The following is a 13,594-nucleotide window of genomic DNA, read 5'->3' on the forward strand; positions in this document are numbered from 1 at the left end:
CAGTAGAAAGTAGGACAAGTACATTTAGAGCAGTAGAAAGTAGGACAAGTGAGAGTAAAGCAGAAGAAGTAGGAGAAGTGACAGTAAAGCAGTAGATAGTAGGACAAGTGACAGTAGACATCAGGACAAGTTACAGTGGAGTGTAGACAGTAGGACAAGTGACAATAGAGCAGTAGCAAGTAGGACAAGTTACAGTAAAGCAGTAGACAGTAGGACAAGTGACAATAGAGCAGTAGAAAGTAGTTAAAGTGACTGTAGACATTAGGACAAGTCACAGTAGAGCAGTAGAAAGTAGGACAAGTGTCAGTAAAGCAGTGGACAGTAGCAGTAGAAGTAGACAGTAGGACAAGTAGAAGTAGACAGTAGGACAAGTAGCAGTAGACAGTAGGACAAGTAGGACAAGTAGACAGTAGCAGTAGAAGTAGACAGTAGGACAAGTAGAGGTAGACATTAGCAGTAGACAGTAGGACAAGTAGAGGTAGACAGTACCAGTCCTGGGTTCAGATGATTTCAATTACTTTATCTGTGCTTGATTGAGCTTGCCTGGATTAATTTACCAATAACAACTGTAAACCCTGCACATCTGGCACTCCAGGCGAACTAGAGCAAATGCTCAACGTAGTTGGAATGATTTCAAATAGTGATGGGTACAGGACAGGCGACTCACTACACAGGCTGGACGGTAGGCTAGAAGCTAGCAGGTTTAAGGTAAATCTGAATTGAAGTCAAAGGCTAGAAGCTAGCAGGTTTAAAGTTTATCTGAATTGAAGTCAGAGGATAGAAGCTAGCAGGTTTAGGGTCAATCTGATTTGAAGTCAGAGGCTAGAAGCTAGCTGGTTTAGGGTCAATCTGAATTGAAGTCAGAGGATAGAAGCTAGCAGGTTTAGGGTCAATCTGAATTGAAGTAAGACGGTTAGAAGCTAGCAGGTTTAGGGTCAATCTGAATTGAAGTCAGAGGCTAGAAGCTAGCAGTTTAGGGTCAATCTGAATTGAAGTCAGAGGCTAGAAGCTAGCAGGTTTAGGGTCAATCTGAATTGAAGTCAGAGGATAGAAGCTAGCAGGTTTAGGGTCAATCTGAATTGAAGTCAGAGGATAGAAGCTAGCAGGTTTAGGGTCAATCTGAATTGAAGTCAGAGGCTAGAAGCTAGCAGGTTTAGGGTCAATCTGAATTGAAGTCAGAGGCTAGAAGCTAGCAGGTTTAGGGTCAATCTGAATTGAAGTCAGAGGCTAGAAGCTAGCAGGTTTAGGGTCAATCTGAATTGAAGTCAGAGGATAGAAGCTAGCAGGTTTAGGGTCAATCTGAATTGAAGTCCGAGGCTAGAAGCTAGCAGTTTAGGGTCAATCTGAATTGAAGTCAGAGGATAGAAGCTAGCAGGTTTAGGGTCAATCTGAATTGAAGTCAGAGGCTAGAAGCTAGCAGTTTAGGGTCAATCTGAATTGAAGTCAGAGGATAGAAGCTAGCAGGTTTAGGGTCAATCTGAATTGAAGTAAGACGGTTAGAAGCTAGCAGGTTTAGGGTCAATCTGAATTGAAGTAAGACGGTTAGAAGCTAGCAGGTTTAGGGTCAATCTGAATTGAAGTCAGAAGATAGAAGCTAGCAGGTTTAGGGTCAATCTGAATTGAAGTCAGAGGCTAGAAGCTAGCAGGTTTAGGGTCAATCTGAATTGAAGTCAGAGGATAGAAGCTAGCAAGGTTTAGGGTCAATCTGAATTGAAGTCAGAGGATAGAAGCTAGCAGGTTTAGGGTCAATCTGAGTTGAAGTCAGAGGATAGAAGCTAGCAGTTTAGGGTCAATCTGAATTGAAGTCAGAGGATAGAAGCTAGCAGGTTTAGGGTCAATCTGAATTGAAGTAAGACGGTTAGAAGCTAGCATGTTTAGGGTCAATCTGAATTGAAGTAAGACGGTTAGAAGCTAGCAGGTTTAGGGTCAATCTGAATTGAAGTCAGAGGATAGAAGCTAGCAGGTTTAGGGTCAATCTGAATTGAAGTCAGAGGCTAGAAGCTAGCAGGTTTAGGGTCAATCTGAATTGAAGTCAGAGGATAGAAGCTAGCAGGTTTAGGGTCAATCTGAATTGAAGTCAGAGGATAGAAGCTAGCAGGTTTAGGGTCAATCTGAATTGAAGTCAGAGGATAGAAGCTAGCAGGTTTAGGGTCAATCTGAATTGAAGTCAGAGGATAGAAGCTAGCAGGTTTAGGGTCAATCTGAATTGAAGTCAGAGGATAGAAGCTAGCAGGTTTAGGGTCAATCTGAATTGAAGTCAGAGGATAGAAGCTAGCAGGTTTAGGGTCAATCTGAATTGAAGTCAGAGGATAGAAGCTAGCAGGTTTAGGGTCAATCTGAAATGAAGTCAGAGGCTAGAAGCTAGCAGTTTAGGGTCAATCTGAATTGAAGTCAGAGGATAGAAGCTAGCTGGTTTAGGGTCAATCTGAATTGAAGTCAGAGGATAGAAGCTAGCTGGTTTAGGGTCAATCTGAATTGAAGTCAGAGGCTAGAAGCTAGCAGTTTAGGGTCAATCTGAATTGAAGTCAGAGGATAGAAGCTAGCAGGTTTAGGGTCAATCTGAATTGAAGTCAGAGGATAAAAGCTAGCAGGTTTAGGGTCAATCTGAGTTGAAGTCAGAGGATAGAAGCTAGCAGTTTAGGGTCAATCTGAATTGAAGTCAGAGGATAGAAGCTAGCAGGTTTAGGGTCAATCTGAATTGAAGTAAGACGGTTAGAAGCTAGCATGTTTAGGGTCAATCTGAATTGAAGTAAGACGGTTAGAAGCTAGCAGGTTTAGGGTCAATCTGAATTGAAGTCAGAGGATAGAAGCTAGCAGGTTTAGGGTCAATCTGAATTGAAGTCAGAGGCTAGAAGCTAGCAGGTTTAGGGTCAATCTGAATTGAAGTCAGAGGATAGAAGCTAGCAGGTTTAGGGTCAATCTGAATTGAAGTCAGAGGATAGAAGCTAGCAGGTTTAGGGTCAATCTGAATTGAAGTCAGAGGATAGAAGCTAGCAGGTTTAGGGTCAATCTGAATTGAAGTCAGAGGATAGAAGCTAGCAGGTTTAGGGTCAATCTGAATTGAAGTCAGAGGATAGAAGCTAGCAGGTTTAGGGTCAATCTGAATTGAAGTCAGAGGATAGAAGCTAGCAGGTTTAGGGTCAATCTGAATTGAAGTCAGAGGATAGAAGCTAGCAGGTTTAGGGTCAATCTGAAATGAAGTCAGAGGCTAGAAGCTAGCAGTTTAGGGTCAATCTGAATTGAAGTCAGAGGATAGAAGCTAGCTGGTTTAGGGTCAATCTGAATTGAAGTCAGAGGATAGAAGCTAGCTGGTTTAGGGTCAATCTGAATTGAAGTCAGAGGCTAGAAGCTAGCAGTTTAGGGTCAATCTGAATTGAAGTCAGAGGATAGAAGCTAGCAGGTTTAGGGTCAATCTGAATTGAAGTCAGAGGATAGAAGCTAGCTGGTTTAGGGTCAATCTGAATTGAAGTCAGAGGATAGAAGCTAGCAGGTTTAGGGTCAATCTGAATTGAAGTCAGAGGATAGAAGCTAGCTGGTTTAGGGTCAATCTGAATTGAAGTCAGAGGATAGAAGCTAGCTGGTTTAGGGTCAATCTGAATTGAAGTCAGAGGATAGAAGCTAGCAGGTTTAGGGTCAATCTGAATTGAAGTCAGAGGCTAGAAGCTAGCAGTTTAGGGTCAATCTGAATTGAAGTCAGAGGATAGAAGCTAGCTGGTTTAGGGTCAATCTGAATTGAAGTCAGAGGATAGAAGCTAGCTGGTTTAGGGTCAATCTGAATTGAAGTCAGAGGCTAGAAGCTAGCAGTTTAGGGTCAATCTGAATTGAAGTCAGAGGATAGAAGCTAGCAGGTTTAGGGTCAATCTGAATTGAAGTCAGAGGCTAGAAGCTAGCAGTTTAGGGTCAATCTGAATTGAAGTCAGAGGATAGAAGCTAGCAGGTTTAGGGTCAATCTGAATTGAAGTAAGACGGTTAGAAGCTAGCAGGTTTAGGGTCAATCTGAATTGAAGTAAGACGGTTAGAAGCTAGCAGGTTTAGGGTCAATCTGAATTGAAGTCAGAGGATAGAAGCTAGCAGGTTTAGGGTCAATCTGAATTGAAGTCAGAGGCTAGAAGCTAGCAGGTTTAGGGTCAATCTGAATTGAAGTCAGAGGATAGAAGCTAGCAGGTTTAGGGTCAATCTGAGTTGAAGTCAGAGGATAGAAGCTAGCAGTTTAGGGTCAATCTGAATTGAAGTCAGAGGATAGAAGCTAGCAGGTTTAGGGTCAATCTGAATTGAAGTAAGACGGTTAGAAGCTAGCATGTTTAGGGTCAATCTGAATTGAAGTCAGAGGCTAGAAGCTAGCTGGTTTAGGGTCAATCTGAATTGAAGTCAGAGGATAGAAGCTAGCTGGTTTAGGGTCAATCTGAATTGAAGTCAGAGGATAGAAGCTAGCAGGTTTAGGGTCAATCTGAATTGAAGTCAGAGGATAGAAGCTAGCAGGTTTAGGGTCAATCTGAATTGAAGTCAGAGGATAGAAGCTAGCAGGTTTAGGGTCAATCTGAATTGAAGTCAGAGGATAGAAGCTAGCAGGTTTAGGGTCAATCTGAATTGAAGTAAGACGGTTAGAAGCTAGCAGGTTTAGGGTCAATCTGAATTGAAGTCAGAAGATAGAAGCTAGCAGGTTTAGGGTCAATCTGAATTGAAGTCAGAGGCTAGAAGCTAGCAGGTTTAGGGTCAATCTGAATTGAAGTCAGAGGATAGAAGCTAGCAAGGTTTAGGGTCAATCTGAATTGAAGTCAGAGGATAGAAGCTAGCAGGTTTAGGGTCAATCTGAGTTGAAGTCAGAGGATAGAAGCTAGCAGTTTAGGGTCAATCTGAATTGAAGTCAGAGGATAGAAGCTAGCAGGTTTAGGGTCAATCTGAATTGAAGTCAGAGGCTAGAAGCTAGCAGTTTAGGGTCAATCTGAATTGAAGTCAGAGGATAGAAGCTAGCAGGTTTAGGGTCAATCTGAATTGAAGTCAGAGGCTAGAAGCTAGCAGTTTAGGGTCAATCTGAATTGAAGTCAGAGGATAGAAGCTAGCAGGTTTAGGGTCAATCTGAATTGAAGTAAGACGGTTAGAAGCTAGCAGGTTTAGGGTCAATCTGAATTGAAGTAAGACGGTTAGAAGCTAGCAGGTTTAGGGTCAATCTGAATTGAAGTCAGAGGATAGAAGCTAGCAGGTTTAGGGTCAATCTGAATTGAAGTCAGAGGCTAGAAGCTAGCAGGTTTAGGGTCAATCTGAATTGAAGTCAGAGGATAGAAGCTAGCAGTTTAGGGTCAATCTGAATTGAAGTCAGAGGATAGAAGCTAGCAGGTTTAGGGTCAATCTGAATTGAAGTAAGACGGTTAGAAGCTAGCATGTTTAGGGTCAATCTGAATTGAAGTAAGAGGCTAGAAGCTAGCAGGTTTAGGGTCAATCTGAATTGAAGTCAGAGGATAGAAGCTAGCAGGTTTACGGTCAATCTGAATTGAAGTCAGAGGCTAGAAGCTAGCTGGTTTAGGGTCAATCTGAATTGAAGTCAGAGGATAGAAGCTAGCTGGTTTAGGGTCAATCTGAATTGAAGTCAGAGGATAGAAGCTAGCAGGTTTAGGGTCAATCTGAATTGAAGTCAGAGGATAGAAGCTAGCAGGTTTAGGGTCAATCTGAATTGAAGTCAGAGGATAGAAGCTAGCAGGTTTAGGGTCAATCTGAATTGAAGTCAGAGGATAGAAGCTAGCAGGTTTAGGGTCAATCTGAATTGAAGTCAGAGGATAGAAGCTAGCAGGTTTAGGGTCAATCTGAATTGAAGTCAGAGGATAGAAGCTAGCAGGTTTAGGGTCAATCTGAATTGAAGTCAGAGGATAGAAGCTAGCAGGTTTAGGGTCAATCTGAATTGAAGTCAGAGGCTAGAAGCTAGCAGTTTAGGGTCAATCTGAATTGAAGTCAGAGGATAGAAGCTAGCTGGTTTAGGGTCAATCTGAATTGAAGTCAGAGGATAGAAGCTAGCTGGTTTAGGGTCAATCTGAATTGAAGTCAGAGGCTAGAAGCTAGCAGTTTAGGGTCAATCTGAATTGAAGTCAGAGGATAGAAGCTAGCAGGTTTAGGGTCAATCTGAGTTGAAGTCAGAGGATAGAAGCTAGCAGTTTAGGGTCAATCTGATTTGAAGTCAGAGGATAGAAGCTAGCAGGTTTAGGGTCAATCTGAATTGAAGTAAGACGGTTAGAAGCTAGCAGGTTTAGGGTCAATCTGAATTGAAGTCAGAGGATAGAAGCTAGCAGGTTTAGGGTCAATCTGAATTGAAGTCAGAGGCTAGAAACTAGCAGGTTTAGGGTCAATCTGAATTGAAGTCAGAGGATAGAAGCTAGCTGGTTTAGGGTCAATCTGAATTGAAGTCAGAGGATAGAAGCTAGCTGGTTTAGGGTCAATCTGAATTGAAGTCAGAGGATAGAAGCTAGCAGGTTTAGGGTCAATCTGAATTGAAGTCAGAGGATAGAAGCTAGCAGGTTTAGGGTCAATCTGAATTGAAGTCAGAGGATAGAAGCTAGCAGGTTTAGGGTCAATCTGAATTGAAGTCAGAGGATAGAAGCTAGCAGGTTTAGGGTCAATCTGAATTGAAGTAAGACGGTTAGAAGCTAGCAGGTTTAGGGTCAATCTGAATTGAAGTCAGAAGATAGAAGCTAGCAGGTTTAGGGTCAATCTGAATTGAAGTCAGAGGCTAGAAGCTAGCAGGTTTAGGGTCAATCTGAATTGAAGTCAGAGGATAGAAGCTAGCAAGGTTTAGGGTCAATCTGAATTGAAGTCAGAGGATAGAAGCTAGCAGGTTTAGGGTCAATCTGAGTTGAAGTCAGAGGATAGAAGCTAGCAGTTTAGGGTCAATCTGAATTGAAGTCAGAGGATAGAAGCTAGCAGGTTTAGGGTCAATCTGAATTGAAGTCAGAGGCTAGAAGCTAGCAGTTTAGGGTCAATCTGAATTGAAGTCAGAGGATAGAAGCTAGCAGGTTTAGGGTCAATCTGAATTGAAGTCAGAGGCTAGAAGCTAGCAGTTTAGGGTCAATCTGAATTGAAGTCAGAGGATAGAAGCTAGCAGGTTTAGGGTCAATCTGAATTGAAGTAAGACGGTTAGAAGCTAGCAGGTTTAGGGTCAATCTGAATTGAAGTAAGACGGTTAGAAGCTAGCAGGTTTAGGGTCAATCTGAATTGAAGTCAGAGGATAGAAGCTAGCAGGTTTAGGGTCAATCTGAATTGAAGTCAGAGGCTAGAAGCTAGCAGGTTTAGGGTCAATCTGAATTGAAGTCAGAGGATAGAAGCTAGCAGTTTAGGGTCAATCTGAATTGAAGTCAGAGGATAGAAGCTAGCAGGTTTAGGGTCAATCTGAATTGAAGTAAGACGGTTAGAAGCTAGCATGTTTAGGGTCAATCTGAATTGAAGTAAGACGGTTAGAAGCTAGCAGGTTTAGGGTCAATCTGAATTGAAGTCAGAGGATAGAAGCTAGCAGGTTTACGGTCAATCTGAATTGAAGTCAGAGGCTAGAAGCTAGCTGGTTTAGGGTCAATCTGAATTGAAGTCAGAGGATAGAAGCTAGCTGGTTTAGGGTCAATCTGAATTGAAGTCAGAGGATAGAAGCTAGCAGGTTTAGGGTCAATCTGAATTGAAGTCAGAGGATAGAAGCTAGCAGGTTTAGGGTCAATCTGAATTGAAGTCAGAGGATAGAAGCTAGCAGGTTTAGGGTCAATCTGAATTGAAGTCAGAGGATAGAAGCTAGCAGGTTTAGGGTCAATCTGAATTGAAGTCAGAGGATAGAAGCTAGCAGGTTTAGGGTCAATCTGAATTGAAGTCAGAGGATAGAAGCTAGCAGGTTTAGGGTCAATCTGAATTGAAGTCAGAGGATAGAAGCTAGCAGGTTTAGGGTCAATCTGAATTGAAGTCAGAGGCTAGAAGCTAGCAGTTTAGGGTCAATCTGAATTGAAGTCAGAGGATAGAAGCTAGCTGGTTTAGGGTCAATCTGAATTGAAGTCAGAGGATAGAAGCTAGCTGGTTTAGGGTCAATCTGAATTGAAGTCAGAGGCTAGAAGCTAGCAGTTTAGGGTCAATCTGAATTGAAGTCAGAGGATAGAAGCTAGCAGGTTTAGGGTCAATCTGAGTTGAAGTCAGAGGATAGAAGCTAGCAGTTTAGGGTCAATCTGATTTGAAGTCAGAGGATAGAAGCTAGCAGGTTTAGGGTCAATCTGAATTGAAGTAAGACGGTTAGAAGCTAGCAGGTTTAGGGTCAATCTGAATTGAAGTCAGAGGATAGAAGCTAGCAGGTTTAGGGTCAATCTGAATTGAAGTCAGAGGCTAGAAACTAGCAGGTTTAGGGTCAATCTGAATTGAAGTCAGAGGATAGAAGCTAGCAGGTTTAGGGTCAATCTGAATTGAAGTCAGAGGATAGAAGCTAGCAGGTTTAGGGTCAATCTGAGTTGAAGTCAGAGGATAGAAGCTAGCAGTTTAGGGTCAATCTGATTTGAAGTCAGAGGATAGAAGCTAGCAGGTTTAGGGTCAATCTGAATTGAAGTAAGACGGTTAGAAGCTAGCATGTTTAGGGTCAATCTGAATTGAAGTAAGACGGTTAGAAGCTAGCAGGTTTAGGGTCAATCTGAATTGAAGTCAGAGGATAGAAGCTAGCAGGTTTAGGGTCAATCTGAATTGAAGTCAGAGGCTAGAAGCTAGCAGGTTTAGGGTCAATCTGAATTGAAGTCAGAGGATAGAAGCTAGCAGGTTTAGGGTCAATCTGAATTGAAGTCAGAGGATAGAATCTAGCAGGTTTAGGGTCAATCTGAATTGAAGTCAGAGGATAGAAGCTAGCAGGTTTAGGGTCAATCTGAATTGAAGTCAGAGGATAGAAGCTAGCAGGTTTAGGGTCAATCTGAATTGAAGTCAGAGGATAGAAGCTAGCAGGTTTAGGGTCAATCTGAATTGAAGTCAGAGGATAGAAGCTAGCAGGTTTAGGGTCAATCTGAATTGAAGTCAGAGGATAGAAGCTAGCAGGTTTAGGGTCAATCTGAATTGAAGTCAGAGGCTAGAAGCTAGCAGTTTAGGGTCAATCTGAATTGAAGTCAGAGGATAGAAGCTAGCTGGTTTAGGGTCAATCTGAATTGAAGTCAGAGGATAGAAGCTAGCTGGTTTAGGGTCAATCTGAATTGAAGTCAGAGGCTAGAAGCTAGCAGTTTAGGGTCAATCTGAATTGAAGTCAGAGGATAGAAGCTAGCAGGTTTAGGGTCAATCTGAATTGAAGTCAGATGATAGAAGCTAGCTGGTTTAGGGTCAATCTGAATTGAAGTCAGAGGATAGAAGCTAGCAGGTTTAGGGTCAATCTGAATTGAAGTCAGAGGATAGAAGCTAGCTGGTTTAGGGTCAATCTGAATTGAAGTCAGAGGATAGAAGCTAGCTGGTTTAGGGTCAATCTGAATTGAAGTCAGAGGATAGAAGCTAGCAGGTTTAGGGTCAATCTGAATTGAAGTCAGAGGATAGAAGCTAGCAGGTTTAGGGTCAATCTGAATTGAAGTCAGAGGCTAGAAACTAGCAGGTTTAGGGTCAATCTGAATTGAAGTCAGAGGATAGAAGCTAGCAGGTTTAGGGTCAATCTGAATTGAAGTCAGAGGATAGAAGCTAGCAGGTTTAGGGTCAATCTGAGTTGAAGTCAGAGGATAGAAGCTAGCAGTTTAGGGTAAATCTGATTTGAAGTCAGAGGATAGAAGCTAGCAGGTTTAGGGTCAATCTGAATTGAAGTAAGACGGTTAGAAGCTAGCATGTTTAGGGTCAATCTGAATTGAAGTAAGACGGTTAGAAGCTAGCAGGTTTAGGGTCAATCTGAATTGAAGTCAGAGGATAGAAGCTAGCAGGTTTAGGGTCAATCTGAATTGAAGTCAGAGGCTAGAAGCTAGCAGGTTTAGGGTCAATCTGAATTGAAGTCAGAGGATAGAAGCTAGCAGGTTTAGGGTCAATCTGAATTGAAGTCAGAGGATAGAATCTAGCAGGTTTAGGGTCAATCTGAATTGAAGTCAGAGGATAGAAGCTAGCAGGTTTAGGGTCAATCTGAATTGAAGTCAGAGGATAGAAGCTAGCAGGTTTAGGGTCAATCTGAATTGAAGTCAGAGGATAGAAGCTAGCAGGTTTAGGGTCAATCTGAATTGAAGTCAGAGGATAGAAGCTAGCAGGTTTAGGGTCAATCTGAATTGAAGTCAGAGGATAGAAGCTAGCAGGTTTAGGGTCAATCTGAATTGAAGTCAGAGGCTAGAAGCTAGCAGTTTAGGGTCAATCTGAATTGAAGTCAGAGGATAGAAGCTAGCTGGTTTAGGGTCAATCTGAATTGAAGTCAGAGGATAGAAGCTAGCTGGTTTAGGGTCAATCTGAATTGAAGTCAGAGGCTAGAAGCTAGCAGTTTAGGGTCAATCTGAATTGAAGTCAGAGGATAGAAGCTAGCAGGTTTAGGGTCAATCTGAATTGAAGTCAGATGATAGAAGCTAGCTGGTTTAGGGTCAATCTGAATTGAAGTCAGAGGATAGAAGCTAGCAGGTTTAGGGTCAATCTGAATTGAAGTCAGAGGATAGAAGCTAGCTGGTTTAGGGTCAATCTGAATTGAAGTCAGAGGATAGAAGCTAGCTGGTTTAGGGTCAATCTGAATTGAAGTCAGAGGATAGAAGCTAGCAGGTTTAGGGTCAATCTGATTTGAAGTCAGAGGATAGAAGCTAGCAGGTTTAGGGTCAATCTGAATTGAAGTCAGAGGATAGAAGCTAGCAGGTTTAGGGTCAATCTGAATTGAAGTCAGAGGATAGAAGCTAGCAGGTTTAGGGTCAATCTGAATTGAAGTCAGAGGATTGAAGCTAGCAGGTTTAGGGTCAATCTGAATTGAAGTCAGAGGATAGAAGCTAGCAGGTTTAGGGTCAATCTGAATTGAAGTCAGAGGATAGAAGCTAGCAGGTTTAGGGTCAATCTGAATTGAAGTCAGAGGCTAGAAGCTAGCAGTTTAGGGTCAATCTGAATTGAAGTCAGAGGATAGAAGCTAGCTGGTTTAGGGTCAATCTGAATTGAAGTCAGAGGATAGAAGCTAGCTGGTTTAGGGTCAATCTGAATTGAAGTCAGAGGCTAGAAGCTAGCAGTTTAGGGTCAATCTGAATTGAAGTCAGAGGATAGAAGCTAGCAGGTTTAGGGTCAATCTGAATTGAAGTCAGAGGATAGAAGCTAGCAGGTTTAGGGTCAATCTGAATTGAAGTCAGTCAATTCAGGAAGGGATTTGAATGAAACATTCGTAGAAAGAAAAAAAATGAAAAAAGTTTGAAATAAATAGCTTCTCCTTTTCGGTTTATTGAGAAGTCATTGAAAATAAAAATTATTTAAAAATTATTCAATTATTAAATTGTAATTTATGTTTACTTCCTGAATTGACTGACTTATTGGAATTGTCCTTTACCTAGTAGCTAGGTAAAGGACAATGGAGTTACATATGGAGTTACATTTCACATGAAGTTAGCTACATTTTTATAAATACCAACTTTTGCATGAAAAGTGTCGGACGCACATTTTTTGGGGCATGCACTGTTTATGAGGCCCCAGGACGTCCTCAGGACTTTCATTTTACTAGTCCTCAGGACTTTCATTTTACTAGTCCTCAGGACTTTCATTTTACTAGTCCTCAGGACTTTCATTTTACTAGTCCTCAGGACTTTCATTTTACTAGTCCTCAGGACTTTCATTTTACTAGTCCTCAGGACTTTCATTTTACTAGTCCTCGGGACTTTCATTTTACTAGTCCTCGGGACTTTCATTTTACTAGTCCTCGGGACTTTCATTTTACTAGTCCTCAGGACTTTCATTTTACTAGTCCTCAGGACTTTCATTTTACTAGGCCTCAGGACTTTCATTTTACTAGTCCTCGAGACTTTCATTTTACTAGTCCTCAGGACTTTCATTTTACTAGTCCTCAGGACTTTCATTTTACTAGTCCTCAGGACTTTCATTTTACTAGTCCTCAGGACTTTCATTTTACTAGTCCTCAGGACTTACATTTTACTCGTCCTCGGGACTTTCATTTTACTCGTCCTCGGGACATTAATTTTACTAGTCCTCAGGACATTGCATGACGGTCCAAAGCTGTAGGAACTTTGTCTAGTTCCCTGTAAGTTCCCAGGACCATGACACAACAATTTTAGGACCACCTCAGGACTTTCATTTTACTACCCTGCAAACAAAAATAAGTGGTTAGGACGTCCCCGGGACGTTACGAAGTGGTCCACTAAAATCAGTCAGAACGTTGTGTCGTGGTCCCCTGGAGGTTTTGTCTAGTTCCCGGTTGGTGTGTGTGTGTGTGTGTGTGTGTGTGTGTGTGTGTGTGTGTGTGTGTGTGGGGGGGGGGGGGGGGGGGTACCTGGCGAGACAGTTTTAATGCGTATGGGATGGGGGCATGAGTTGAGGACCCCTCTCACGTCTCCTAGTGTCATGCCCAGGACGGGCGTACCCCCGATCTCCAGTATGACGTCACCCACTGTGGCCCCGCCTCCCGGTGCTGCTGTGACGAATGGGAACTCTCCGTAGTCAGCCCCGCCCCCGATGGCCACACCTAGCTCCCCAGACCCACCCCCCAGGGGAACAAAACTCTCCTGCACCTTGGAACGCCAGTGCAGCTTGTTCACTGTGGCCTTAGACATTGTGGCAGACCTGGAAGAGACACAAGACAGCACAGAGATGGTCAATACATCGTACAAAAGATAGCACAGGGAGCTGTGGCCTTAGACATGGTAGTAGAGCTGGAACAGAATAGCACAGGCCACGGGGATGGTAACAACACCACACGAGTGGGAAAAACAGAACCATGAAAACAGACCCATGAAAACAGACTCATGAAAATAGAACCATGAAAACAGACCCATGAAAATAGAACCGTGAAAACAGACCCGTGAAAACAGACCCGTGAAAATAGAAACATGAAAACAGACCTATGAAAACAGACCCATGAAAACAGACCCGTGAAAACAGACCCATGAAAACAGACCCGTGAAAATAGAACTGTGAAAACAGACCCGTGAAAACAGACCCGTGAAAACAGACCCATGAAAACAGACCCATGAAAACAGACCCTTGAAAACAGAACCGTGAAAACAGACCCATGAAAACAGAACCATGAAAACAGACCCATGAAAACAGACCCATGAAAACAGAACCGTGAAAACAGAACCGTGAAAACAAACCCATGAAAACAGACCCATGAAAACAGACCCATGAAAACAGACCCATGAAAACAGACCCATGAAAACAGAACTGTGAAAACAGACCCATGAAAACAGAACTGTGAAAACAGACCCATGAAAACAGACCCATGAAAACAGAACCGTGAAAACAAGGTGTGGAATGATGAATACACTATTTAAATACAGTAAAATTACAAATTACAAAATAACAGTAGGAGCAATAATCGGTCCGTGTCTCTGGAGCTAAGAAGCAATGACAACCTATGACCGATTTAGTACCAATTACCTCAACTAACCTAACCCCCAAACACTGACTCGGTACTGGTACCCCCTGTATATAGCCTCCACACTGACTCTGTACCGGTACCCCCTGT

The 13,594-nt window shown here is 42.5% G+C and overlaps 1 protein-coding gene across 3 annotated transcripts in view; it reads right to left on the minus strand.

Moving 5' to 3' along the window:
- LOC110531286 (membrane-associated guanylate kinase, WW and PDZ domain-containing protein 3) overlaps window positions 1-13,594 on the minus strand; it is a 132,939-nt gene that overhangs the window by 86,246 nt on the left and 33,099 nt on the right. For all 3 annotated transcript variants that reach the window (XM_036989056.2, XM_036989055.2, XM_036989053.2), the window contains exon 2: window positions 12,401-12,690. In XM_036989056.2, the coding sequence (XP_036844951.2) occupies window positions 12,401-12,680 (280 nt within the window). In that variant the 5' untranslated portion in view covers window positions 12,681-12,690. The remainder of the gene's footprint in view (window positions 1-12,400; window positions 12,691-13,594) is intronic.

This window comes from Oncorhynchus mykiss, chromosome 9 (genome assembly GCF_057628025.1).
Source record: "Oncorhynchus mykiss isolate SJ-2025 chromosome 9, ASM5762802v1, whole genome shotgun sequence".
NCBI lineage: Eukaryota > Metazoa > Chordata > Actinopteri > Salmoniformes > Salmonidae > Oncorhynchus > Oncorhynchus mykiss.